The sequence below is a fragment of the Rhinolophus ferrumequinum genome, chromosome 12 (genome assembly GCF_004115265.2).
Source record: "Rhinolophus ferrumequinum isolate MPI-CBG mRhiFer1 chromosome 12, mRhiFer1_v1.p, whole genome shotgun sequence".
NCBI classification, from domain to species: Eukaryota; Metazoa; Chordata; class Mammalia; order Chiroptera; family Rhinolophidae; genus Rhinolophus; species Rhinolophus ferrumequinum.
Genome location: NC_046295.1, coordinates 76,796,201 through 76,822,085, shown reverse-complemented (window position 1 = coordinate 76,822,085; position 25,885 = coordinate 76,796,201). Strand labels below are relative to the sequence as shown.

At 54.3% G+C, this 25,885-nt stretch overlaps 2 protein-coding genes across 8 annotated transcripts in view; one reads left to right on the top strand and one right to left on the bottom strand.

Moving 5' to 3' along the window:
• Window positions 1-25,885, top strand: part of SH2D3C (SH2 domain containing 3C) — a 34,305-nt gene that overhangs the window by 7,735 nt on the left and 685 nt on the right. For 3 of the 5 annotated variants that reach the window (XM_033124154.1, XM_033124156.1, XM_033124155.1), the window contains 10 exons: window positions 180-657; window positions 10,596-10,635; window positions 17,419-17,547; window positions 18,659-19,113; window positions 20,399-20,523; window positions 21,289-21,812; window positions 22,738-22,853; window positions 23,127-23,298; window positions 24,111-24,222; window positions 24,808-25,014. In XM_033124154.1, the coding sequence (XP_032980045.1) occupies window positions 180-657; window positions 10,596-10,635; window positions 17,419-17,547; window positions 18,659-19,113; window positions 20,399-20,523; window positions 21,289-21,812; window positions 22,738-22,853; window positions 23,127-23,298; window positions 24,111-24,222; window positions 24,808-25,014 (2,358 nt within the window). Of the gene's footprint in view, window positions 1-179; window positions 658-2,386; window positions 2,504-10,595; window positions 10,636-13,482; window positions 13,703-17,418; window positions 17,548-18,658; window positions 19,114-20,398; window positions 20,524-21,288; window positions 21,813-22,737; window positions 22,854-23,126; window positions 23,299-24,110; window positions 24,223-24,807; window positions 25,015-25,885 lie in introns of those variants that run through there. The other 2 variants (XM_033124157.1, XM_033124158.1) reach the window with 2 other exon arrangements.
• On the bottom strand, window positions 6,221-17,395 carry LOC117032546 (uncharacterized). Of its 3 annotated transcripts, XM_033124167.1 has the most exons (4): window positions 13,844-17,395; window positions 11,878-11,992; window positions 10,577-10,733; window positions 6,221-6,813 (listed from the first exon to the last, which is right to left on the bottom strand). In XM_033124167.1, exons 1-4 carry the CDS (start codon window positions 14,111-14,113, stop codon window positions 6,612-6,614), a joined length of 744 nt encoding a protein of 247 aa, XP_032980058.1. In that variant the 5' UTR covers window positions 14,114-17,395; the 3' UTR covers window positions 6,221-6,611. The 3 variants fall into 3 exon arrangements, 1 of the variants encoding a protein (XP_032980058.1); XR_004424744.1 differs by lacking the exons at window positions 6,221-6,813; window positions 13,844-17,395 and adding exons at window positions 9,502-9,960; window positions 12,388-12,567 and having other exon boundaries at window positions 10,577-11,992; XR_004424743.1 differs by lacking the exons at window positions 6,221-6,813; window positions 13,844-17,395 and adding an exon at window positions 9,502-9,960 and having other exon boundaries at window positions 10,577-12,376.

The following is a 25,885-nucleotide window of genomic DNA, read 5'->3' as shown; positions in this document are numbered from 1 at the left end:
GCAGGGCTATGTGACTCCCAAGCTGCCAATTTACACCATAATAATTAGAGGGACTGTTAATGAGGCCCGACCATCCTTGAGCCCTCAATGAGTTAAGCAGCGTGTGTTTTTTTAAATTGTTATTACTATTGCTCCTGGCGTTGTCTTTAACTCTTTTCCCTCCCCTTCCCTCCTGCCAGAATTCTTCAAGTTCAAGGGCTTTGGGAGTCTCTCCAACCTCCCTCGATCCTTCACTCTGAGACGGTCCTCGGCCCCCGTCAGTATCCGGTCCCATCTAAAGCCTGAAAGTTTTGAGGCCACACAGGATGACATGGTGACGGTCCCCAAGAGCCCCCCGGCCTATGCCCGCTCCAGCGACATGTACAGCCACATGGGCACCATGCCTCGTCCCAGCTTCAAGAAAGCTCATGATCGACAGGCTGCCAAGAAGGCCCAGGAGGTGGACCCTGGGCCCCACTTAGTGTCCCAAGGTCTGCCCGACCCCCCAGGCTTGGAGGCAGCCAAGGAGGTGGTGGTGAAAACCAAGGTCCCCCTGGAGGACACCCCAGCAGTGGGACCGAACCCCTCAGTGGTGGACGTGGGCCCCATGAGAAAGCCTGAAGACCCCAGGACAAATATAGAAGAGGAGAGCGCCCCCAAGAATGTGTCCCCAGAAAGGTAGGTGCCCACCAGGAGAGGGCAAGGGCGGGACCTGTAAGGATGGTGTCTCTAGTGTCTCCTGCCAATAGAGCCTGGAGGGACCCCCAACATAGACATCTGGGTAAACAAACTAACAAATAAACACCACGCCTTAGCCAAGTGCTTATTATAGACCAGGCACTGTGCTTAGGCATTCACTTGCAATTAATTCTCAAGAAAAAAAGAAAAAGAACTAGGGAGGAGATACTGTTATTTCCATATGAGGAATCTGAGATCAGAGAGGGAAAGTCATCTGTCCCCATCAGGTTCTAGCAAATGAAAACATTAGGATCGGAACTAAGACCCACCTGACTCCAAAGCCCTAGGCATCCTCCAGCCAGCCTGGCCCTTAGCTGCTGCTTGGGCCCCAAGCCCAGTCACTGCATCCCTGCCCTGGGCCCCCACACCCGAATCACTACCCTTAGTTCTGCTGGACAACACTGTTTCACCAGGTCTAGAAAACCGTTTGTCACTTAACTTGGTTATAGGGTGAGTTGAGTTCATGCAAAAATACAAATGGTGATGATACAGTCATAACTCCCACTTAGTAAGTACCCATTTTACTGGGTGTCAAAACAAATGTTACTCACTGAAAATTCTGTAAAATAATCTGTGATTAGCCTCCTTTTACAAATGGAGAAACTGAGACTCAGCCATGGTCTCAGAGCTGTGATTTAAACAGGAAACTGCTGGCCTCCAGTGGCTGCACACTCATCCATTCCGTTGTACACATCACCTTCTAATCCCCACAAGCCGTGTACTTGATGCCCTTGGGAGACCCCTCAATCCCAACTAAAGGAGCCCTTCAACCCTCAGTCTTTGTGTAAACCACACTGATCAGAAGTGCCTACTGAGATAAAGAGGAAAAAACCTAGGTGAATGAAAGGAACTCTAGGGCTGGTTCTGGGACCTTTCTTGAGTGGCTCTGACCTGAGACACAAGCACAGCTTCTGTGTGCTGAGGTGGGGAGCACTAGGGAGCAGGACCGTGTAAAGCTGCAGAGTGCATCCAGTCTAGACTCTGCCTCTTACTGACTGTGTACTCTTGGAGAAGTCTGTTCCTTTCTCTGAACCTTAGTTTCTTCATCTGATAAATAGGTATAACAATAGCACCGATCTTGTACAGTTGTGGTGAGAATTCCATAACATACTTGTAAAATCTTAGCGCAACGCTTGGCACACCACAAACACTCAGTAAATGGGAAAACTTATGTTTGTGATTAATAAAACTTAACGCTTTCTACTATCCCTCGCTGCCCCACCATCCGGGATGCCCTGCTGTTCCCTCCTAAATTCGGCCTCGTTCGGGCGTGGAGGAGCAAGGATTGTATGTAGGGGAGAGGGCCTGATAGGTCCTGGGGCGTTCTGAGGTACCCCAAAGTTGAGATGTACACTGGAAGTTTGAGGGAGCGGGACGGGGCGGGGTGGAGGGGCGTGGTCTTTCCCAGCTGCCCCGGGTACTGTAGAGGCAGCTGGCGTTGGAGCGGGGCAGGGCGAGGCGGAGGGGTGTGTCGGGAGCGTGGCTTTCCTGTCTCGGAACACTGACAGATAGGGTGAGGGCGGAGCGAGACGGAGGCGGAGGGGCGTGTCCGAGGCGGGACTTGTCCTTCCCAGCGGGTGGAGCGGCGCCCGATAGAGCGGGGGGCGTGTTGGGGGCGTGGCTTACACCCAGGCCACGCCCCCGGAGTTCTGCTCTAAGCTCCGCTGCTCGGTGGCCTGAGAAAGGCGGGAGCCGTTGGGGTGAGGAGGTCCCCAGGCTGCAGGCGGTGACCGCAGGAAACCATGACTGCAGTGGGCCGAAGGTACCCAGCATTGGGAGCCAGAGGGTGAGTGACCGAGCTGGGCCAGGGAGGGCTAACGGAGACCGTGGTGACCTGAGGGAGAAATCCGTGCACCCGGGACAACTGACAAATCAGGGGTGCCGGCTTAGCATAAAGGACCTTTAAGGTTTATGTTGGTGTAACTCCATCCCGTTTGTCCCTGCGCAGGCTGAGCATTTATTCCTCATAACAGCCCCAGGAGAGAGGCACTATTATTTCCATTTTACAGATGAGGAAAGACGTTCGCTTGCCTGGTTTGACACAGCACAGATCAGACCCAGGGTTTAATTCCACCTTCCTGGCCTATGTCTTTCAAGGCTCGACAACTCATTTCCCTCCAGCAGAGCCAGGGCCTCCGAGAATGGTGTTCTTGAGCTACCTGGAGATGCCTAGTCTAGGACCTAGCCTTCCTCCACGGTGGGCAGTGTCCCTGGCATCAGGCGTGGCCCTAAAGCTGTCGGAGGAAATAGACTCTCCCCCCATGCCCTACTTATCTGGAGTGTCCAGGGGTCCTGAAGGGGTGGGTGGGTTAGCAGGTCAGATTGAACTCCCTCCTGGTGCCCTGGGACCCCGCGTCCCACCTGCCCTCCAGGCCAAGTAGGAGGCCAGGATTGTTGACTATTTCCAGGAGCCTTGTGCCCTGGGGTTAGGAGAGCTGCTTTGCCTGTGTGAGCTCAGGCTTGCCCTCCCCTGCTCTGGGCCTCAAGCTCCCCAGCAACCCAGATGGGTCTGGGATCGCTTCTGAGGATCCATCCAGCTTGGGGAGGAGGGCATTTGAGAACTGCTGCTGAGCGAGACTGGTGGCCTCATTCCTAAGGGGGTTCCAAGGCCGTGGTTTCAGTGGCTGCTCAAGGAGCAGCCTAAGCTGGTTGTCTCTCCCCTACTCCCTGGGAGGCAGGGTGCACCTGGAGCAGAAGGAAGGAAGGGGAAGAGGTGAGGCTGCAGGAGTTTCCTGGTGCCCTGTTCCCTGCTGAGCTCATGGGGATGAGGAGGAAGGAGGGAGGAGGGGCCAACCACACAGGGAGTGAAAGGAGAACGCCAGCCTGGCCTGCCCTCGCCCCCAGCACCCTCAGCCTTGTGCAGGGAAGTAGCCGGTCCAGAGATGCCTGACACCCTTCCCTCTCAGTCCATCTTACAGAGTTGGAAGCAGAGGCCAGAGGGAAAGGGAGGCTCCCAACACCCCCCACCCACATCCACACAGGAATTGTCAGGTCTGGGTCCTGCCAGAGGTAATCAAGATCCGGCCCACAACCGGCTAGGCCCTGTCTGGCGCTCCCAACGGGCACTGTCCACCACAGGCCCCTGTGAGTGGGGGCACCTCTATCTGCAGCATTTTACCAGTGAGGAGAATGGGGTTCAGAAAGGGGAAGGGACTTTCCTGGGGTCACAGAGAGATTAAGTGTCAGAGCCTAGATTTGATCCCAGACCTGACCAACTCTCAAGTCCAAGCTCATAACCAGTAGGCCCATTTCAAGTAAAAGCTCAAAGCTGTTTCTACTATTATTTCAAATGACTTTCCATGACCTCCTGGAGAGAGGTATTAGGTGCCTGGTTTACAGATGAAGACATAGAGGTTTTGTGAGGTTAGTAACTTGCATGAGGTCACACAGTCATTTTAGTATTTGTTGAGATGTAACTATGCCCTAGACACTGTTCTAGGTCCTGGGGAAACAGCAGTGAGGACAGCAGACAAAGCCTTTCTCTCATGGAGCCCCATTCTACTGTGGGAAGACAGACGATGAACAAGTTATGGTCAGCTAGAAGAGAAAAGCACTATGAAGAAAGATTTAAATCAAGTTGGGGAATTGGTCTTAGGCAGGAGTGGCTGGTGGTGGCAACTTAGGAAGGTTGTCAGCCAGGAAGAAAGTCTCAGTGAGGAAGTGATGTTTGAACAAAGAAGATGAGGGAACAATACCTCTTGCTATCTGGGGAAGAGTGTACCAGGCCAAGGGAATAGCACGTACAAAGGTCCTCAGGTGGGAACGTCCTTGGCATGTTTGAGGAGTGGCAAAGACCTGAGTGACTGGAATAGAACACGATGGGGGTCTGGGGAGAGAGGAGTGGTAGGAGTCAGGCCCGAGAGGCCTGATTCTGGTTCAGATACTAGAGGGCCTGGAAGGCCCGGCCAGGACCTGGCTTTGACTCTGAGTAACCGTGGCTGGCCTTGAGCAGAGGGGCGCCTCACTCTGACTTACGTTCACCCGGAACTCTCCTTTGAGGAGTATTTGCATGCAGTTCTAGTCATTCTAAAGTGTCTTACCCAAGTATCCTTTTCTCCCACCGAGAAACCGAGGCCCCTCCACCCCCACTCCCAGGGCTGTTCAGAAGGAAACTGAAATTGGGAGAAGGTGGTACCCCGTAGGAGAGCCGGGGACACCCTGTGTTGCCTGTGCCCCAGCTTTGGTACCAGGCACTGGGAACAAGCCAAGACACCCCCCCCCTTCCTTCTGGAATGTTGATTCTGGTCCAAGAATTCCCAGTGCTCCCCAGAGTCCCACGACCCTCTCGGCCCTGCAGAGTGACGTCAGCTGCCGGGCATCTGGTAGTGATTACCCACCAGGGGAGGGGGCTGTGGTGGGCCCAGCCTGTTCAGCCTGCTCCGGCTCTGGGCGGCTGGTCCTTGTCTTCCGAAGGGGCCCAGCTGCTCCTGGCTCTCATTTCCTGTGGAGACTTTCTCACAGTCCTCGAGACCCCCGGACGCCTGAGGCTGTGGGAACTGTGCTGGCTGGGGAAAGATGGACTGCCCCTGTACCCCAACCGGAGACACATCCACCAAACCCTCAAGAGACCATGTTTTCAGAATGCTGGACCTACATGGGATGAGGGCTGGGAGGACAGGGGTCAGACATATCAGCAGCTCAGAGCCCCATTGACTGTACAACCTTGAGTAACTCCATTCCCCTCTCTGAGCCTCAGTTTCCCCATCTGTAAATTGGGGACAATAACAGCATCTGCTTCACAGGGTCGTTGTGAGGATTGGATGGGATGTGGCAGGCAGAGCATTCATCCTGGACTTGACCTAAGGAAGTACCAGTATAAGTAGCCACTCATGCTACTGCCACGCCCATGTTATAGAAGAGGAAACAGGCCCAATGAGGGAGACTTGCCCAGGGTCACACAGCTTTCTCCTTCCCAGCCGAGGGCCCTCTCTGGCACCCCAGAGGCTCTTCTCTCTGTCCAGCCCCACTCCATTTCCTCTTCCTGACATCAGTTCTGGGCTTCTGGTCTGGTTGAAATCTTATTTTTCTTTGCCATCCCCTCCCCACCTTCCTCTCCTCTCCACTCAGGAGCAGTTTCCATTTTCCTGGGGAGACCGCCTCATGCAAGGAACAAAGCAGAGCCAAGCCAGACCTAGTGTGTGCAGCTATGTTTCTTCAGTCAAGTCACAAGCTTCAGTTTTCTGCCCTGTAACGTGGGGCTTCGTTCAGCACTCAATACATCCCTTTCCTTTTGCTCTTCTTGAGCAGATTTTGAGTCTCAGTTAGCAGATCCTCAGCTCTACCTGGGGAAGAATGGCCCCCATCTGCCCTCTCCGCACAGGGCTAGCACCCTTTCTGAGCTCCTGCTGGGGAGCTCATCCCTGTCGGGAAGACTGAGGGTGCAGAATAGTGAAGAAGGAGCAGGGACGTCTCCAGGACAGTGGTGGCCCATCTTAGAGGCAATGGGGCAGGGCAGGGGCTAACGCCAAGAGCCTTGCTGGCAGGAAATCCCAAAGGCCCCATGGTGGGGTGTCCCCAGCAAGACGGGGCTTTCAGACCCAGGTCTCTCTCTGTCCAGGGCCTTAAGGACTGAGAGGCACAGAGCAGTGTTGCTTCTCTGCCTGGGTGAGTGAAGGTCAGAATGAAGGCAGGAAAGAGTCTTCAGCCCGCCGGAAGGGGCAGGACAGGAGTCTCCAGGGGGGGCTGGGGCAGAGAAAGGAACCACATGGGCTAGGGAACCTAGCACCCTTCCCTCTTAGGATCCTCACGGCCCCTCTGGGAAGACAGTTACCATGTATCCATTTCACATATGAGGAAGCTCAACCTCAGAGAGGAGAAACAAGGGAAAAGCCAACTAGCAAGAGGCAGAGGTTAAGGAAGTCTCCATTCAAGGCCATATGACCAGGCCCCAAGGCCTAAGGTAACAAACTGGGGGACAGGTAGAGGGTGACAGACAGTAGGGTTCTGCTGAGGGCAAAGCTGCCTGTGGGGTAGAGGGCCAGGATGGAACAGAATGGCAGCTTCTCTCCACTGCCTCTCCTCCAGGATCCCTGGGAAAGCCTCACCCTTTCTTCTGGGCCAGGGTGGAGGCCCTGAAGGTGAAGTTCAGATTCAAACCTGCAATGGGGGAGAAAAGATAATGGGCTCTAATTACTGCTCATTAATCCAATTAATTAAGCTAATATATACGATGAGTGGTATCAGTTATCAGAACAAATCAGTTAATACAGGCAATTAAAGAGGTTGGTTATTTAAATAATTAATGTGGCTGATTAATGTGTCTGATTTAGCAGAATTGTCACTATTATTTATTAATTGATTTCACCACTAATATTGGGGGGATGTGCCTTTTAAGTCCATAAAATAAGGGATAAGTTAATAAATTAATGGAACTGAGTTTTTAGAAATGGAAGCTTTGATTCCTGGATTTGATCATTACAACAGGAGGGAGAATGTTCTAGAACTCTCCAAGCAAACTGAGATCTGAAGTCTAAATTGGAATTACTCTGACCCTAAGGGGAAGAGGAGGTTCTAGGCAGAGGGAACATCATGTGCAAAGGCCCTGAGGTTGGAGGGAGCTGCACTCTTTGGAGGAAGTGTGAGGTGGCCAGAGTGCAAGAAAGAGAGGAGAGAGGAGGAATGGCTAACAGAGGCCCGGTCACTGAGGGATGAGCCACCATGAGGACTAGACTTTATCCTCAGGGTTGTAGGGGTTGCTGTGACAGTCATTCATTCAAAAAACATTTATGGGGAGCCTGGCACTGCTCTCGGCAGATCCCAGAGCCCTTTAGCCCCTGCCCTGCTCCACCACGTGCCCCTGTGGAGCTGACGGTCTAGTGAGAAGAGACTGTCAGTTCTTGAGATAGGATATATGGTAAGTCAAAAGAAGTGCTACGGAGAGAAACTAATCAGGGAAGGGAGGTAGGGAGCCTTGAGAAGGTCACAGTTTTAGCAGGGTAGCCAGGGAAGCCCTCACTGAGAAGGGGACATTTTCGTAAAGACCTAAAGAAGGGAAGGGAGGGAGCTCAATGGATGTCTGGAGGAAAAATATTCCAGCAGAGGGAACAGAAAGTGCACAGCCCTGAGGTGGGGACAAAAGCCAGCAAGAAGCCCAGCTTGGCGGGAGCCGCGTGGGCAGACTTGGGGTGGGAGAGGTGGTGAGGCTGTGAGATGTTCTGAGCAGGGCTTTGGCTCTCACTCAAGTGAAACAGGGGCCACTCTGTTGGGTTGCAGTGGAGAAAGCCGTGCTCTAACTTTCACTTTTATAGGATAGCTTGGGCTGCTGCGGTAAGAACAAGTCACAGGGGGCACAGATGGAGGCCAGTGGCAAAGCAGTGGCCATAGTCTGGGCATGTGATGGCAGTGGGTGTAAGCAGACACTGTCACCTTATGGCTCGGAAATCCTGGAGTGTTGTAGAGGGGCAGGTGAGGGGGGCTGAGTGCCGCCCCAGCCCTCAGCTTCCTAGGCCTCTGTCCTGAGCACCCCCATCCCACCTGATCCCTGGTGCAGCCACCCCCTCCCCAGGCTCTGCTCCCGCCCAGAGCCCGAGGGGAAGTGGACAGGAAGCAGGAGGAAATGCTGGGATGATCCCAGTGTCCTGGCCAATCTGTTCCCAGTAGTGGAAGGATTTCCGGGCCTGAATGGCTGGAAACGGAAACGCTGGGATGGGACACCTCACCCAGGAAGAGAGGTGCTGGTGAGCAGGGCAGGGGTCCCAACTCCACCTCACTGTCACTGCTGGACAGAGAGAACCTGAGTGGCTTGGGCAGCCTGCTGTGGCCAAGCTGCAGCGGGAGGGACTATAATTAGAGATCAGTAAGGACTTTGAAGGAGGGAAGGTTAGCAACAGGGACTCTAGAATGTCCGAACAGGGAGGGCTGTCAAACTGCTTTGCAATGAGGAGCCCCTGGCTTCAGGACCTGGGGAGACCCAGTATGAAATTCTGTCCTGGGAACATACACTTTAACCACGATTTTTTTTTTCCCCAGCTTTTTAAAAAATTGATTTTATTAAATTTATTACATCTGAATTTAAATATTGCATTCCTGTTTGTGAGGAAGCAGTTCCCCAATGTTCGACCTCCCTCCCTATTTGCAGATGGGAATACTGAGGCCTGTCCCAACCAGAGAACGAGGGCCCACCCCGACAGAATTAATAATAATGATAGTGATTAACTATCGTTAATATCGGTTGAGTGTTTGCTATTCATGCATTCCTTTAAGCAATAAATATTCCTTGAGCTCCTGCGAGGGAGGTGCCAGGCACTGTGCTGGGGACTGTGGTCTCTACAATGAATAAGACAAAGTAGTGCCCTTGTGGAGATGCCAGGTAATTATCCGTCAACAGATAAATGAGTAGTGATTGTCTTGGGCGGGGACTGAGGCTGTGAGGAAAAGGAGGGCAGAAGGAACAGCAAGTGCAGAGGCCCTATGGCAGGAATGAGCTAGGCGAGGAGGCCAGTGTGGCTGGGGCAGAATGAGGGTCACAATGAGTGAGAGAGGCAAGTGGGCGGGGGGTTGGCGAGGTGGGCAACTGGGCACCACCCGGCCACACACAGGGCCCTGTAGGTTGGGGAATATGTGACCCGGTTTAGGCCTATTTTTCTGGCACAATAATGGCACCCTCTTGACTCCCACAAGGGAAGAAGCATTCTGGTTTGGATGGTAAATGGTATGGCCAGCCACCTGCAGGCCGTGGAGAGGGGTTTAGATTTTGTTCTTTGAGAGAGGGGAGTGTTGGGGGTAGGGTAGGGCGCCTGATCTGCTTATGTAGGTTTTCACTGTCGTGCTGCCTGGTGGTGGAGTGAAAGCTGACCAAGGGGTGTGGGAGTGAGCCAGTGAGAAGGCGGCTGTGTGCTCCAGGAGGCCACAGAGGTGACCCACGTAGGGCAGAGTGGACACATGGAGAGACGTGGTCAGGACCTATTTTGAACGTAGAGCCGCAGGATTTCCTGATGGACTGGGTGTGGCGTGTGAGTGAGAGAGGAGGCCCAGATGACCACAGATTGTTGGCCAAACAAAGCAACAAGAAGCATGAAACTGCCATTAACTGAGATGGGAAGTGGGTGTGGGGAGCAGGGGCGTGGTAGGGGAGGATCCAAGAGTCCTGCTTTGGGTATGACAAGTTCACGATGATGTCAGACATCCAAGAGGAGATGCCAAGGAGGTTATGAGTCTCGTATTGAAGGGGGAGGTCCAGCCGGCATCAGAGAAGGGATGGCATTTGAGGCCAAGAGCTGGGGGGAATGATTCATGGTGGCCTTTCTGAGGAAAGATGGTATTTGTTTGGTACCACGGAAAAACAGCCACCCTGGCCTCTGGCTTCTTCAGGCTCCATGCCAGCCACCCCAAAGGCAGAGGGGATCAATTCCTCAGCCGGCTGTCACCAGTAGTTGGCACCACAGTATGCGTCTAGGCAGCCGTGAATGGGTCACTCTGCACTGGGGAGGGAGTGCAGGGCCAGAGGGGAAGAGCCTGGGGCCTCTACACCAGAAAGGACGGGGTGGGGAGAGAGCACCCGGAGAGGGCCGTGTCCTGCAGCTGAGTGAAGACATTGATTCAGCAAGCAGCCCTGTGTTAAGCACGTATCATTCATCAGCTTCTTGAGTCCTCACAACATCCCGAGGAGGCAGAAGCTGTCATTGTTCCCGATTAACAGATAGGAAACCCAGGCTCAGAGAGGTGAAGGGACTTGCCCAGGGTCCCACAGCTGGGAAGTGTAGGAGCAGCCTGGCAGGCAGATTCCAGCAAGAGCTGTCAGCTGCAGTGCCCCCTCCTGCCTTCAGGATGAGCCTCGGGGGCTCTGAGGGCCAGGTCCTGGCACCAGGCAGGTGGGCGGAGGCTGACAGCTGGGGAGCCAGGCAGGGCTGGGGATGCTCACCTCTCTTCTCTCCTTCCAGAGCTGCTGGAGAGCCGGACGCTGCCGGGGACTACGTGAAGGTAAGAAGGGCTGGGTAGGGGATACTGGAGGGCTGGGAACTTGTTCCATGAAGGGCAGAATCCTTTTCTGAGCCTTGGTAGGAGCCAGATCTCACTGTCTGTCCCCAGGAGGAAAAGGTTGAGGGGTCACGGCAACGCTTGGGGTCTGGTTTCATTCCCAGAATCTTCCCGTGCCTGCCGTCGTTCTCTCCTGGCCCCACTCTCAGGACATCCCAAGGCTTGTTACCAGCAGACCCCATCCCCCTGCCAGCTGGACAGGGCCCCACGGGTGTCTCTATGCAAAGACCACGGTGCTCTGATGCCACTGAGTCTCTGAGCATGTGCTGGTGCCGGGAGGTGGGAGCAGGAAAGGATGACTCAGTTCTTCATCACAGCTCACGTTTGTCACAAGCTTAACCTGTCCCGGGCTCTGCGACTGTTGAAAATGTAGTTTTGTAATAATTATAACAATAATACAACATATAACATTGTGAGTGCCTACTGTGTGTAGAGCCCTGTGCTGGTTGCTGGCACTAGAAGGGAGACAGTTTTGATTTCTTTACATGAATGAGGTCTTTGACTTCTTCCCTCATCACTGGGCAGTGAAGGCCTTCCTGTGCCCACTTAACAGATGGGAAACTTGAGGCCCAGAGAAGTGCAGTGACTTTCTCACAGCCACACAGCTACAACGGGGGAAACTGGGATCACAGTCCAAGTTTACTTGATGCCAAGACCATGGACAAAGCCCTTGGCCTTCCACCTCCAGGGGCAGCCACCGTGAGCCAGGCCTTCTGCTGAGTATGGAACATATAGCAGAGGGCGAGGAGCACCAGGCCCTGTGTTCAAAGGGCTCCCTGTCCAAACGGGGACCAGGGCAGAATCACACAATGGTTTGGGCTTGTGTTTTGTAATTCAGCAGATCCTAATTTTAGTCCCAGATCTGTCACTTATTTGCCACATGACTCTGGGTGTGTGTGTCACCTCTCTGAGCCTCCGTGTTCACCTATGTGAAATGGGGTAATAGTAGCACCTCCAATCCAGGGTTGCTATGGGCTCAATGAGTCCAGGGAGAGCTGGTTCTGGAACAGAGCAGTCTGGCCTGGCTCTAGACCCCAGGGAGGTTCTATTACCTGCCTATAAAGTTCTGTGTAAATGACTAGTAATGAAACGGTATGTGAAGTGTTCAGATTGCTGTCCCCCATCATCACCAGGAGGCTCATGTAAGAAGCCATTGGAGCACTAGAAGTAGGGGATGACCTTTAGCTAAGGAGTGCGCGAGGGGGAGATCAAGGAAGACTTTCTGGAGGAGGAAGCACTGAATCCAAGCCATTGCAGTTGACCAGGAACATTCACCAACATCCTCTCCCCAAATGAAAAGCTGGAAAGGAGACAAAGATAAAGAGAGATGAGCAGTAAGGTTGGTGGTCTAGGCAGAGGCAAGAGTGTGGGCAAGGTTGGAGAACCAGCTGGATGAGCCCAGAAAGTGCAGCCCAGGGCTGTGGCAAGCTGAGCAGGAGCTGCTCCTGGAGCCTGGGCCCTGGCTCTTTATCCAGATCTTTACACCGCAGGGGTGCAGGGGCCTCAGCGAGAGCCAGCACCACAGCCAGTGGGTAAAACACATGGCAGCACCCCACAAATCTCAGCTGTCTGACAAGATACTGAGATCCCCTCACCGATGGTAGTGAAATCCCTGTGAGGAGGATGATCTTTGTATTTTTTCCTTTAGTTTATGGGGCTAAAAATGTAATTAAAATATTATAAAAGAAGTAGTACCTGCTCACTGGAACTGGTTAAACAATCCCTTAAAGGATGAAGTCAAAGGAATGTTAGTAGTTTTAGCTTCAGGACTCAGAAGAGGGTGGAATCAACACTCAGGTTCCAAAAGTCCATTCCTGCCCTGAGGTACTCAGGTTCCAGACCTCCAGGAATCTCAGACCATGATGTGAATACTGTCATTCTAAGGAAAGGATTTGAAAGTTCCAACACCATAGATTCCAAGCTCCATGCTCAGAGCTTCAGATGTATTTACAGAAAACAAACATACAAGTGTGGCCCAGAGAGGTGGATTCACCTGCCTGAGGTCACACAGCCTGTCAAAAGGATTTGAACCCCAGACCTGACTGATGCAGAATCAGCAGTCACTCTCTTTGCATTGAAGAGTCTATGATTCTCTGACAAAAAGTCCAGATTCTAAGACACTAAGCTTGACAATAATCGCATGCATTTATTGAGTACTTATTTTATGCCTGGAAACTTACAAGCATCAGCTCAGCCAATGCTCACAAGAGTTCTGTGAGGTCAGCACAGGTATGTTTTCCAAATGCACACATCTGGGCTCCAAGAGAAGGGGCTGGTGGGGTGGAGGTGGAGACACTGCAGGTAGAACGCAGGTTGCTGCCCTAACCACTGAGCTACTGGCTGTGCAACCCACAGGCTATCAGTTGAACATCCGGCGAGTCTCAGCAGAGTCCCTGACTCCAAATCAAACATGAGAAATCCTGGGCTCTGGGAGATATCCTGAGGCCACAAAGGATTTGATCTAATGCATACAGGGATGTTTTCTAGCTTTAGATAGGATATAATTCAGTCTCTACCCGCTCCGGGTCAGTGAGGGGTGCAGGGAGTGGGGAAGGTAGGATGCCCCTCGCCGGTTCAGGGGTCCCCACCCTATCCCTCTGTCCCCCGTGACGCCCCTTTTGGCAGTTCCTCTCTTCCGCATCCCCCGACTCCAGGCAGCCCCGGCGCGCGGGGCTGGAGCGCGGGTGGGCGGGGGCCGGGGGGCGAGGGGCGGGCGGAGGGAGGAACAATGGCCCCCTCCCCTCCCCTGGCCGGCTGGAGGGTGGGGTCTCCCCGCCCCGCCTCCCCGCTCCTCCCCCGACAAGGCGATGAGGTAATCGCGCCGCCGAGAGGCACGCGCAGCCGGTGCCCAGCCCGGTCGGTCCCCGCGCCCCTGCCCCGCCGGCCGTCGCCCCCCGCACCGTCCCGGCCCCGGCCGCGGGTCCCCACCATGACCGAGCGCTGCAGCCTGTGGAGCGCCCTGTCGGCCGCCGCCTGCTGCTTCTACCGTGGCTCCTTCGTGCAGGTGCAGGTGAGGGGGCGGCTCGGCCCCCGCCAGGCGCTCCGGGCTGGGACCCCCGGCCGCTTCGCCCCGGGAGCCGCAGCCCGTGATGCCGCGCAGGGTCTGGTCGGGCAGGGGCTGCGGGAGGGGGCGGGGTCGCCCCAGCCTCACCTCTGGGCGCCTGACGATACTCGGGGTGAGGGTCCAGCTGCCACTCCCGGGACTCGGGGTTGCGGGGGCTGCCGTTCTGGTCCTGCCTGCTTCGCAGGAGGGAGCTGAGCTGGGGCATTGGGTACCGGGAGATGAGATCCCTGGCGTCCCGTCAGTCCCCCCGCGAGCGCTCTGGTCCCTGCAGCTGACCCGGGCAGCCTGGCTCCCCATTGTACCGGGGGCGCTGGGCCGGGTCAGAAAGCTGAGTGAGGGGCAGGAAGCTGAGAGCATGCTGCGGGTGCCCGGGGTTGGGGCCAGAGTGCCTGCCACCGTCTTGCCCTCTAGGTGAGCTGGGGCAAGCTCTGAGCGCGGGGCTCTTAGCCCCGCTGGCCGGGCAGTGTGGGACGATGCCGTGGCGGTGAGAGGGTTAAACGGAAGGGGGTGGAAGGGAGAACCCGGACCCCGCCTCTCTGCGGAGCATCTTCTGGGGATGGCTTTGCTTGAGGTTTCTTGACTAGAAGAACTAGAGAGGGCTTGCTGGGCTCGGGCTGGTGGGAAAGGGTTAAGACCCTGACCGGGGGTCTCCGCGCTTTCGCCTCGCGAGTCCCTGGGGAACGCCGGGCGCGTCACCTCTGCGCTCCTCTAGGCTCACACACACGCCCGTAGCCCGCCTGAATGACGGCCGCGCCGGCGGCGGAGCGCAGCATCCCTGCACCGCCAATCAGGCGGGCGCAGGCTGGGAGGCGGTGAGATCATCTCTGGCCAATAGCAGAGCTCCGAGATCAGGGATGCTGCATTCGCGCCCCAGCCCTCCCCCTCCTGGGAGCTGGGGACCCCCCAGGTCCAGGTCCAGGGTGAGGAGGAGGGCACAGGCACCCTAGGGTTCCCCACTCGTCGGGTGTATGGGAGGACCAAGTTGGTCCCCCCAGATTCTCCCAGACCATTGATTATGGCTGGAAAAGTGGAACCTAGTCTCCCAACCATTTACAGATGAGGTTCTCCAGGCCCAGAGAGGGAAAGTGACTGATTCAAGGCCACACAGTGGCAGGCAGAATCTTGAGGTCAGGTTCTTTACCACACAGCCCCCTCCCTTTTTTGTCCCATGTTCCTCTTGCTCCAGCTATGGTACTGGGGCAAGTTCTCAATTGCTCTTTGTCAAGGAGAAGGACCCAGACGGCTGGTGTCCTCCTCCTGCTCAGAGTGTGGGGTGGTATAAGGAGGGATGTCAGGGGCCCTGAAGAATAAGCAAGCCTATGGAGAAGTGCAGGCTTCGTGAAGGCTCACATCTCTGCACAGCCCTGGGTCTCCCTGCCTTCCCAGTTACCACTTTCTACCCTGGCAGAGGATGTACAGAATCCCCGTCCACTCCCTGCCTTTCCTTGAGCACCTGTACATACCACCTACCTCACCATTTGTCCCCAGAGCTCTACCGGCTCCTCAAAACCCAATTTCCATGGGTCCATCACCAAGCTGCTCCTGCCCCAGCCTTGCCCACCTCAGAGAGGGTCCCATAGTCCTCCCAGGATCTCTGCCTGGAGTCTTCTCTGAGCCCTCTTCACCACCACCCGACCAATGGCTTCCTAAATGCCCTTCCCCCAGCGCCCCACTCTGCCCTGCCATTGCCTGGAAAACACTAGACCACTCTCCACATAGCAGATCGAACCTGCCCCAACACTTTGAAAACCTTCTGTGGCTCTGCTGTGGCCTCTGGTAAACCCCAGCCCCCCCAAGGCAGCCTCACAGCGCTGCCACACCTACCGCTGCCACCCCTGGACCCTTTGAAGCTTCTCACCTTCCCCACCAGGGCCTTGGCTCTGCCCACAGGGCCCTGATTTTGCCACTCTTTTCCTAGAAGCTCTTCCTTGCCCATCTGCCTGTCTGTCTGTCGTCACCCTGATGCTTTTGCTTAGCTCATCCAGTCCCTCTTCAAGATTCAGTGGAAACATCACCTCTTCAGGGACTCCACTCTGACTAGATGAGGAGGAACACTCTATCTGCTCCCAGAACTTTCAGGGCATCTCTGAACGTTCAGAAAACCTAGAATTGCTTGTCATGGTCTGCATGGCTCTCCCAGGACAGAGACCACCTGTCCTGATGACCATGTGCCCTCATCCCGTGGCATAGGACCTCCCAGAGTGGGGGCTTAATCAATGTTGAAGAAATGGAGTCAGAGATTCTGGATATCTCTTAAGCTGGGAATCAGGGTTTCTTGGGAGAAGTGTAGATTAAGGGAAGCTGAGGCAGTGTGGGAGCAGAGGGGTGGAGAAGGAGCTGCAGACTTAGGCTCTGAGATCTGTGGAAGGCCTGAGGAGGCAGAGGCAGGTGGTGGATTGGAAGACCCTCAAACCCTGGTGAGTAGGGGGTCCTAAGGCAGAGACTGTCACCTGGGCTGAAGCCAGGTCCTTTAGTGCTTCCCTTCATCTGTCCTGCCGTGGCTAGTTCTGGGCCAGATCTAGCTGTCCTGGAGCAGCCATCTTTGAGGCCTGGGATTGGGGGAAGGGAGAGGAAGCAATGTCATATGCCCTCACAGTGATGAAGACATCTGCAGGCTAGTCACAGTACTCTGGAGTATTATCTGCTTTCATCCTTGCAACTAACTCAGTGACGCAGGGTCTATCATACCCATTTTACAGAGGAAAAAACGAGGCCCAAGAGCTTACACAGCACAGCCAGGATTGGGCTGTGCTCTGTGGTGGGGGTGCACCTGGCAGCAGGTGCTCCCCTCCCATTGTCCTTGCCTCCACCCCAGGCCACGGTAACCAAGAAACCAGAAATCTCCCCCTGGGCAGGTGGAAGCAAAAAGTCCTGGGCATTATCTCCAGTGAGTGACTTTGGGCTTCCCGCTGGGCTGTGGTTTCTGCATCTGACAAGGATGGCTTGAGATAGCAAGGAGGAAAGAGCTTTGGGAATTGTATAGGACAACACAGATGTTTGGGGGGGGGTTCTGCTTCCCTGTTTATGTCTGCCTCTTTCACCCTTCCACTGTATAATTCACCATCCCAAAATGTATCATCGTCGTCCATCCAGCCCTGTTTTTGTCCATGCCTTTGCCAGGTACCTGCTGCCTTACGTCCTAGATCCACCCATAAAACTCCCCCCTCCCTCCACTTCAAGATCAATTTGGTGTCGTTGGTGCATAACGAGTCGTTTGTTATTGCTTTCTCATCCAGGAAGCCTTCCTGGACCACTCCACATCGCTTAGACTTCATCTCCTCCCTTCTAACCGCCCGCCTTCTCTTTGCCGCTGTCCAGTACTGTGGTGCTGACCGCAGTCTGTTCAAATGCTCATGTGGCTTTTCCTCCCCTCTTAGTGAGGAGCTTCCTTGAGAACGGGGCCTGGTTTATTTATTGCCTCACTTACCCCTGTCACATAGTTTAGAGCCTGGAACACAGTAGGCACTGTTTGGTGGAATTAATTGAAATTTCTTTATTCTTGCCAGGATAGGGACTTCTGGGTAAGGATCGTTCTGGCACCTGTGCCTAAGTGTTCCCAGGGTCCCAGGATGGAAGGAGTTCATCTGGGGTCGGGGGAGGTTGAGAGGGAAGGAGGATGGAGGCTTCAGATTGGATGCCAACTCTTGTTGTTTCCTGCCCAGTTCTCTAAGGAGAAGTACATCCTGGACTCATCGCCTGAGAAACTGCACAAGGAGTTGGAAGAAGAACTCAAACTCAGCAGCACAGATCTCCGCAGTCACGCCTGGTATCATGGCCGCATCCCCCGCGAGGTGAGTGGGCCCTGAGCTGGGACCTCAGCTCTAGACGCTTCCACCCACCGCTCGGCCAGCCCCAGCCCAGAGAGGTTGTGATCTGTGGCTTGGTGGGTTCAACCAGAGTGGACTACTGGGATGAGGTCTAGCTCTTCCATGTGTCCTCGAGCAAGTCACTTCACTTCTCTGAGCCTCAGTTTCCTCATCTATAAAATGGAGGATAATGATAGTACCTAACTCAAAGGGCTGTTGTGAGAATTAAATGAAATAATTCATGTAAAGTGCTCAACATGATGTCTGACATGCAGTGAGCTCAATGAACATTGTCCTTCGTTGTTGTTATTATTATTATTTTTTTTTTACCGTTTTGTTAGGGGACTATACACCAGCCTCCTATGTGTTTGGTTGGTGAGTATCAGTCCTTAGGCTACTCAGTTTGGGCAAAGTTGAGTTTCCAGGCTGAGACTCAGCCTTGGGCTGATAATCACTTATTTCCTTTTTCATTCATGCTATAAATCTTTGTCAGGTATTAACTCTGCCAGACCCTGTGCTGGGCACCAAGGATGCAGAGATAAAATAGGTGGTGACTTCCCTTGAGGCTGGTAGACCAGGGTGGGAGCTGACAGGCAGGCAGGCAGTCCAAGTCCAGTGGGAGAAGTGCAAGAATGGAGTGCCAACAGGGAATGTGGGCGAGCCCTGAGCAGGGGGTGCTGGGGAGAGGGGCCACTGTGAGACTGAGAGGAGTTCACCAGGTGGGCAAGGTGGGCAGGATGTACCCAGTTTGAGGGGACCCAGGGACATGCCAGAGTATTGGGTGTTTGGAAGAGTGAGGATTGGAAATTCACTGCCCAACATGAGCCCTGAGAAGAGTAGGTCTGAGACCTGAATTTCAGATCACGGGGACCCCAGTTCCCCAGACCCTGTGTCCCTGTGATTTCCATTCCAGGGTATTAGGTCCTGCTGTTCCTGAGCCTCTGGCCCCAGACCCAGGGTCTCTGGCTGAGTTACCCCTCCACGTCTGGGTCATTGTGTCCCCTTCCCAAGCTTCTGATATCTCTGTTCACTGTGTCCCCAAGACCCGGAGTGTAGCCCTCCTGCCCCTGCCCTGCCTGACCACTGCCTCCTGCAGGTCTCGGAGACCCTGGTGCAGCGCAACGGCGACTTCCTCATCCGGGACTCGCTCACTAGCCTAGGAGACTACGTGCTCACATGCCGGTGGCGCAACCAGGCATTGCACTTTAAGATCAACAAGGTGGTGGTGAAGGCGGGCGAGAGCTACACCCACATCCAGTACCTGTTCGAGCAGGAGAGCTTCGACCACGTGCCCGCCCTCGTGCGGTATCATGTGGGCAGCCGCAAGGCGGTGTCAGAGCAGAGCGGCGCCATCATCTACTGCCCTGTCAACCGCACCTTCCCACTGCGCTACCTGGAGGCCTGCTATGGTCTGGGCCAGGGCGGTGGCAAGGCTGCCAGCCCTGCCAGCCCCTCGGGCCCCAAGGGCAGCCACATGAAGCGGCGCAGTGTCACCATGACGGATGGGCTCACCGCTGACAAGGTCACCCGTAGTGATGGCTGCCCCACCAGGTAAGCAAGGATCCCACACTCGGCCTCAGTCTCCCCATTTGCCAAGTGGGGATGTCAGTAATGAGAGTGCTGGTGAGAAAGGGGAGGCCCAGTCACACTGAACTGGGGTGAAGTGACTGCCCCGGAGCCTGTGGACCGGGAGCAGGAGGAAGGTCAGGCTGTACGGGTGAGGCTGCACCGGTAGGCAGTCAGACCCAGGGTGCAGTCCCAGCTCTGCTACGACTAGCTGTGTGCCCTGGGCCCTGGCGCTCCTTCTCTCACCCCCATGCTCCTACCTATAAAGGGCCCTCACTCAGATAGCCCCCTCTGGCCCAGGGGGTGCCCTGGGTACTGTTCTGTCCCAAGCAGGGGCCTGGTTCCTGCTGCTGGTGCTACCCTTCCCCACCCCACCTAGCGAGGCCAAGGTGGGCATCTGAGCAGAGGGCTTTGCCCTGTGCAAACCATCACACAGGGAATGGGACGTTCTTAGAGACATTTTGCCTCTGGGGCTGGGTGAGGACAGGCCCTGATCCCAGGAAAAGCCACCGCAGTGAATCATTCCTGAGGCCCTACTATGCGCCTAGCCCTGTGCTGAGTGCTCTCTGTGCCCAATCTCATCAACTCCCTTTCCCCCTGGGCAATGGCTCCTGTTCATACCCCCACTTTATAGATGAGGAAATAGGCCTAGAGAGAGAAAGCTGCTTGCTAGAGAGTGATAAGACTTGAGATTCAAACCCAGGTGTGTGACTCCAAAGTCTGTGCCCCTAATTTCTATGGCTTCCCTGGCTGTTTTCAAAGAGACCTGCCATTCTGTGCCACTAACACTTGGATAGGTCTTATCTCCCTGGGCCTGGGCAGGATGCTGTCAGCCAAGGAATTGGTGGTTGGATACCCTGCGGGCAGCGGCCACTTGGCCTGCGGTTTGGAGCCGGTGATGGTAATGGCGCCAGGATCTACAGGCCACGTGTGCCCCTGAGCATAGTACGGAGCAGTGAGGAGGGCCAAGCTGGCAGGCCTGGCTCCCTGGGGCTTCTCACACTTCCTGCCAGCCACCAGACAGTTCTCCAAGTTGGAGACACAGTTCCCAGAAGAGAGCAGTTGTACAGGTTGTGGACTGCACAAGGCCTTCCTCCTCTGGGCTGTAGTGTTTGTAGCTGTCAATTGGGAGGTTGGATTTAATAATCACCAAGCCTTTTCTGCCTCTGAAGTTCAGTGAATCTAGAATGAAAGCAGAGGTGGGGGTCCAAAGGCTGGGTGAGGACCCCAACTTCTGGTTTCTCTGCTCATGAAGTTGTCTGCTCCACAGCACATCACTGCCCCACCCCCGGGAATCCATCCGCAACTGTGCCCTCAGCATGGACCAGATCCCAGACCTGCACTCGCCCATGTCCCCCATCTCTGAGAGCCCCAGCTCCCCTGCCTACAGTACCGGTATGGCCAATAGAGGGGATATGGGCAGGTGGGGGGATCTGGTGGCAATGACCTTGTGTGTGTATGTGTTTCTGATGAGTTTTGTTAGAGTGTGTGATTATGTGTATTTCTACCTCTTTTCTGAGACACTTCAAGAATTTACAGTAAAAACATGCTAGTGGAACTATTGATATTGACATACAAAACAGATCCATGGCTTGCTCATTCGGCAATGATTTATCGAACCCCTACTGGGTACCAGGCACTGTGCATGAAGTAGTTTCCAGTGCTTTCCAGTAGTTTCCAGAATGCAGTAGAGTCTGCTAGAAGCTCACTGTGTTACTAAACCTGGGCTCAAAGGCTGCACAGTGCACTCACACAGCAACCCAGTCCCACGGGTCATGCTCCTACTGCGTGTAGGGTGCACGTAGGGTGCTCTGCTGGGCCCTGCATTACTGGGAATTAATGGAGCCCTGATTCCAAATGGCTAGCTCAAACCAAGCTAGCCATGCTGTGCTTTTCTTTTTTTCTTTTAAATGGACTTTATTTTTTGGAGCCGTTTTAGGTTCACAGCAGCTTAGGGTGGGAGTGTGCAAACTCCTGGGGGCCAGTGATTTCAGAGTATTGCTGAGGGCTGGTCAGTTTGCTGGAGTCTGCGGGGCCTGGCCTGGGTGGGGATGCAGGGTTGTCATCTGTAGGATGGAACGTGTCCTTTGAGAAGGGGGTGGGGGAACCTCACTGGATGGGAGCCACGGTAACCAGTCCTCTCCCTCTATCTCCCTGCAGTGACCCGTGTTCACGCCACCCCTGCAGCCCCCTCAGCCACAGCGCTGCCTGCCTCCCCCGTCACCCGCCGCTCCAGTGAACCCCAGTTGTGTCCTGGAAGTGCCCCCAAGCCTCCTGGGGAGTCGGACAAGGGCCCCTCCCACACCCTCTACAAGGCTTCCCCGTCACCATCGCTCAGCAGCTATAGTGACCCAGACTCTGGCCATTATTGCCAGCTCCAGCCTCCCGTCCATGGCAGCCGTGAGTGGGCAGCGTCTGAGGCCTCCAACCGGCAGGCCAAGCACTACGGGGAAAGGCTAGAGGGACTGTCAGAAAATGGAGCCCCTGCAGGGGACAGGGGCAGGGCCTTCACCGCCCCCACTGTGGAATCCACCTCCTCCTTCAAGCCAGTCACCTTCCAGTCACTACTGCTCCCCAGTGATAACCGGCCACTGGAAGTGGGCCTCCTGCGCAAGGTCAAGGAGCTGCTGACAGAGGTGGATGCCCGGACGCTGGCGCGACACGTTACCAAGGTTGACTGCCTGGTAGGTGCTGGGTGCCCACTGGGTGCCTAGTCCAGGGGACACGGGTCAGGGTGGTGAGGAGCTGATCCCGAAATTCTCCAAGTATAGTCAGTGGGCCTAGATTCTGGCTTCATAGCTGTCCTTTACTTGCTGCGTGACTCTGGGCTGATCACTTTGCCTCTCTGGGCCTCCATTTTCTCCTTTTAAAAAAGTAAATGCCAATATATTCTTGCTTCCTCCAGATGTCAGTTTAGCACTGGAACTGGGCAGTCCTGACACCCAATGGTATCTGACTTCCTGGGGCACGTTTTGAGCCTGGTGAAAGTCCAGCGCTGGTCCAGGGAATGGAAAAGACCCGACTCCCGACTCCCCGCCCCCACACCCCCTGGTGGACAAAATAAGCAAAACTCATTACTGTACCTGGGCCCACTAATTGTCAAAGCCTCCGGTGTTTGTTTTGAATGAATCTTTACCCATCTATAGACACCTCACTTTCTCCCTCTGAAGTTTGGAGGCCACTGATGACTTGGTCGCACTGGTCTCCAAACTCAGGAAGCAAGACAAGAGACAGTGCAGAGATGATGCTCTGTGAAGAGCACTGAGGTGTGAAGGGAGCAGCCCTGGGTTCTAGGCCCAGTGTGACCTTGGACAAGCCCTTTCTCTCCCTAGGACTCAGGTTTGCCTTCTTGAATAAGGTAGTCCTGGTACTTAACCTTAACTGAATATTTAGCGTGTCAGGCACCTGTGGGCATTTTTATATTTATCCCCCATTTTACAGATGAGGAAAATTAAGACTATTTGCTCCATGTCAGAGGGTTATTAGTAGAGCTGGAATTCAAACCCGGCCTCCCCACCGGGCTGCCCTCCTAGATAAAGTTCTCTGACTCCCAGATGGCTTGGGCCAGCCACAACAGGAAATTAATCAGCCCTCTTGGCGTCCTTGCAGGTTGCTAGGATACTAGGCGTTACTAAGGAGATGCAGACCCTAATGGGAGTCCGTTGGGGCATGGAGTTGCTCACCCTCCCCCATGGCCGGCAGCTACGACTAGACCTGCTGGAAAGGTAAGGCAAGCACCGGTGCACAGGGACTCGCGGGGAACCCAAGCGCTACCTCACTGTTCTTTTGCTGTGGCCGGTTGGCCAGTCAGTCTCCCAGCCCAGCTCCCAGGGGTCCTGGCCATGCCCACTGTCCCATTGACCAATCGCAACTTGTTATCCAGCTCCAATCAATTCTGGTTTCCCAAAGACTGAGTCCTTTCCATCTGGACTGCCCCCTCTGTACCCAACCACAGGGCAGTGCAGGGCTCCACCCCTCTGACCTGGCCTCTCTGACAGGTTCCACACCATGTCCATCATGCTGGCTGTGGACATCCTGGGCTGCACCGGCTCTGCTGAGGAGCGGGCAGCACTTCTGCACAAGACCATCCAACTGGCTGCCGAGCTTCGCGGGACCATGGGCAACATGTTCAGCTTTGCTGCGGTCATGAGCGCCCTGGATATGGCCCAGGTACTGAGGGGCCCATGCAGAGCAGGGCATCATCACGTAGACTGTCTGGAAGAGCCCTGGGAGGCGCTCCTTTGGGATGGCTGTGTGTTGATTCTGGAAGAACCCTGGGACTTTCTCAGCAGCATTGGTGAAAGGGCAACTGGAAGAGCTGAGTTCTCTAAGTGCTGACCTGCTCTGAGACCAAGTCTTTCCTCTCCTCTGGGCCTCAGTTTCCCTACCTATAAAGCGAATGAGGAGTATTATAGGAATATAAAGAATAAATATAAAGTTGCTATCATTTAGTGAGAACTTACTGTATGCTAGGTGCTACACTAAGTACAAGCACTGAGTCTTCAAACCATCTCATAAGGTAAACATCTTTATTGTCCCCGTTTTACTTATGGAGAAATTGAGGCAGAGAGCTGTACTTGCCTAAGGTCACACAGTCAGAGGCTGAAAAAGTTGGGATTAGAACTAGATTGAATTTCAGAGCCTGAACCTCATCCACACTACACTTCCTTCCCTATGCCTAATAAATTGTAATCACAGGGTCCCAAATTCAGTGGTTCAACACCCATCTCTGCCACTTATCTTCGGAATGACTTTGGACAAGTCATTCCCCTCTCTGAGCCTTAGTTCCTTCATCTGTAAAATGGGTTGTTGTGAGGTCCTCATGAGAGACATTTGAAAAGCAGTCAGTCAGTCACATCTCTGATACATGAATGGTGACCATAATAATTATTATCCCACATCTGGGTGTCCACTCAGCAGGGTGGCCTGTGGCCCCTGCTGGCCCCTTTCCTGGCTGGTCGCTCACAGTCTGGTCTCCCCAGATTGCCCGGCTGGAGCAGACATGGATGACCCTGCGGCAGCGACACACAGAGGGTGCCATCCTCTATGAGAAGAAGCTCAAGCCATTTCTCAAGAGCCTCAACGAGGGCACAGGTACCTCCCCTACCTTGCTGTGTGACCTTGTACAGGTTCCAGCCCTCTCTGGGCCAGCAAAGACTTTTCCGGTGTGGATGATGACAAGAGCTTTACTGAGTTCTGTGAAAGCCATTCTCCTCGTACTCACTCTGTACCTGGCAACTGTGTAAGCCAGGAGTGTCCAAACTTCTTTCAACGTTTTTCACCAAGGGCCATATGCAGTAAAATACACAAACAGCCGGGCCACTCACTCGAGGTGAAGTACGTATTGCCTCACCTGGTTTATTTAAGTAAACTAAATATATTTTCGGAATTTGCTGCGGGCCAATTAACAATGGATTGCGGGCCGCAGTTGGCCCGCGGGCCGCAGTTTGGACACCCCTGGTGTAAGCCATGTCCAGGTCCAGGCTCGGCCTTTGGGGCTGGGCCAAGGCTGCTGTGGGTTTAGCTGAAGGGAAAGGTCTGTCCCAGGAATCAGGAGCCCTGGGGGCTTTCTGGGACCAAGGGAAGCCCCTTCCCCTCCAGCATCTCAGTTTCTGGGACTACAGTGGACAAGTGGGGCGCTCCAGGTTCTCTAAGCATCTGCTATCTCCCTCCGTGCAGAAGGCCCCCCACTGAGCAACACCACGATTCCTCATGTGCTGCCTCTCATCACTCTCCTGGAATGTGATACAGCCCCGGCTGAGGGCCCCGAGCCCTGGGGCAGCACGGAGCATGGTGTGGAGGTGGTGCTGGCCCACCTGGAGGCTGCCCGCATGGTGGCACACCACGGAGGCCTGTACCACACCAATGCCGAGGTCAAGCTTCAGGGTGAGTCATTGGTTGTTATCTGGGGGATGAGACTGTCACTGGTCCCGTGGGCCTGGGCCTCTCTCCCACTGCCTTGCTCTCCTCTTTTCTCCAAATGTCTATTCCCATTTCTCTACCCCTCTTTCCTGTCCTGTCTTCCTGACTCATTTTTCTCATCCATTTTCTTCCTCACTCGTCAGTTCAACAAGCAATTGTTAGTGGCAGGCACCAGGTGACACAGAGATGATTCAAAAAGCTGTGTGTCTTAGCTTCTCTGAACCGCAGTTTTCTCATCTGTGAAGTGGGCATCCTAACAGGTCTACTTCACAAGTTGTTTGCAAAGTGCTTGGCCTGGGGCCCTGGGGCTGAGACAGACCTGCCCTGCCTTCCAGGAGCTCTCAGTCTAGTTGAAAGGTAGAACTCCCTCTCTTGAAAGGAGCGGAGAAAAATGTCTTCAGACAATCCATCTTTTACTGCTTTAGACATTATTTAAGTCATAAAAGTTTACTGTAGACAAATTAGAAGTTATAGCTGAGCAAAAACAAGATTTAAAAAATCACCCACAGTTACCTGGAGGTAAATGCTGTGAGCATTCTGGTGTCTTTCCTGACTTCCTTTTTCAGAAAGAAAAAAAATTTTTTTTCTTTTGCATGGACTTACCAAATGTGTATATGTTTCTTAGGAAAAATTTTGAAGCTTACAGAAAAATACAAAAAAGAAAAGAGAAATCACCCAAGATAGCCCCAAGTTAACATTTTAATCTTCTAGTCATTTTAAAATTATATGTTGCGAATAGTAGGGCAAAGTCTAGGAGCGAAACTGTGTGGTCATGTCCATCAATAAACCTTGTCAAATGCCTGGCAGAGCTGCGGGGAGGTTACCCCTTGGGGTG

Coding starts and splice junctions, on each gene's coding strand:
- LOC117032546 (XM_033124167.1), bottom strand. CDS start 14,113: ATGCTCTCAGCTTCCTGCCCCTCACTCAGCTTTCTGACCCGGCCCAGC. Junction 11,993..13,843: donor GTATCGTCAGGCGCCCAGAG/GTGAGGCTGGGG, acceptor TCTCCTTTCCAG/CTTTTCATTTGGGGAGAGGA. Junction 10,734..11,877: donor CCCCCTCGCGCACTCCTTAG/CTAAAGGTCATC, acceptor TCCTGGGGACAG/ACAGTGAGATCTGGCTCCTA.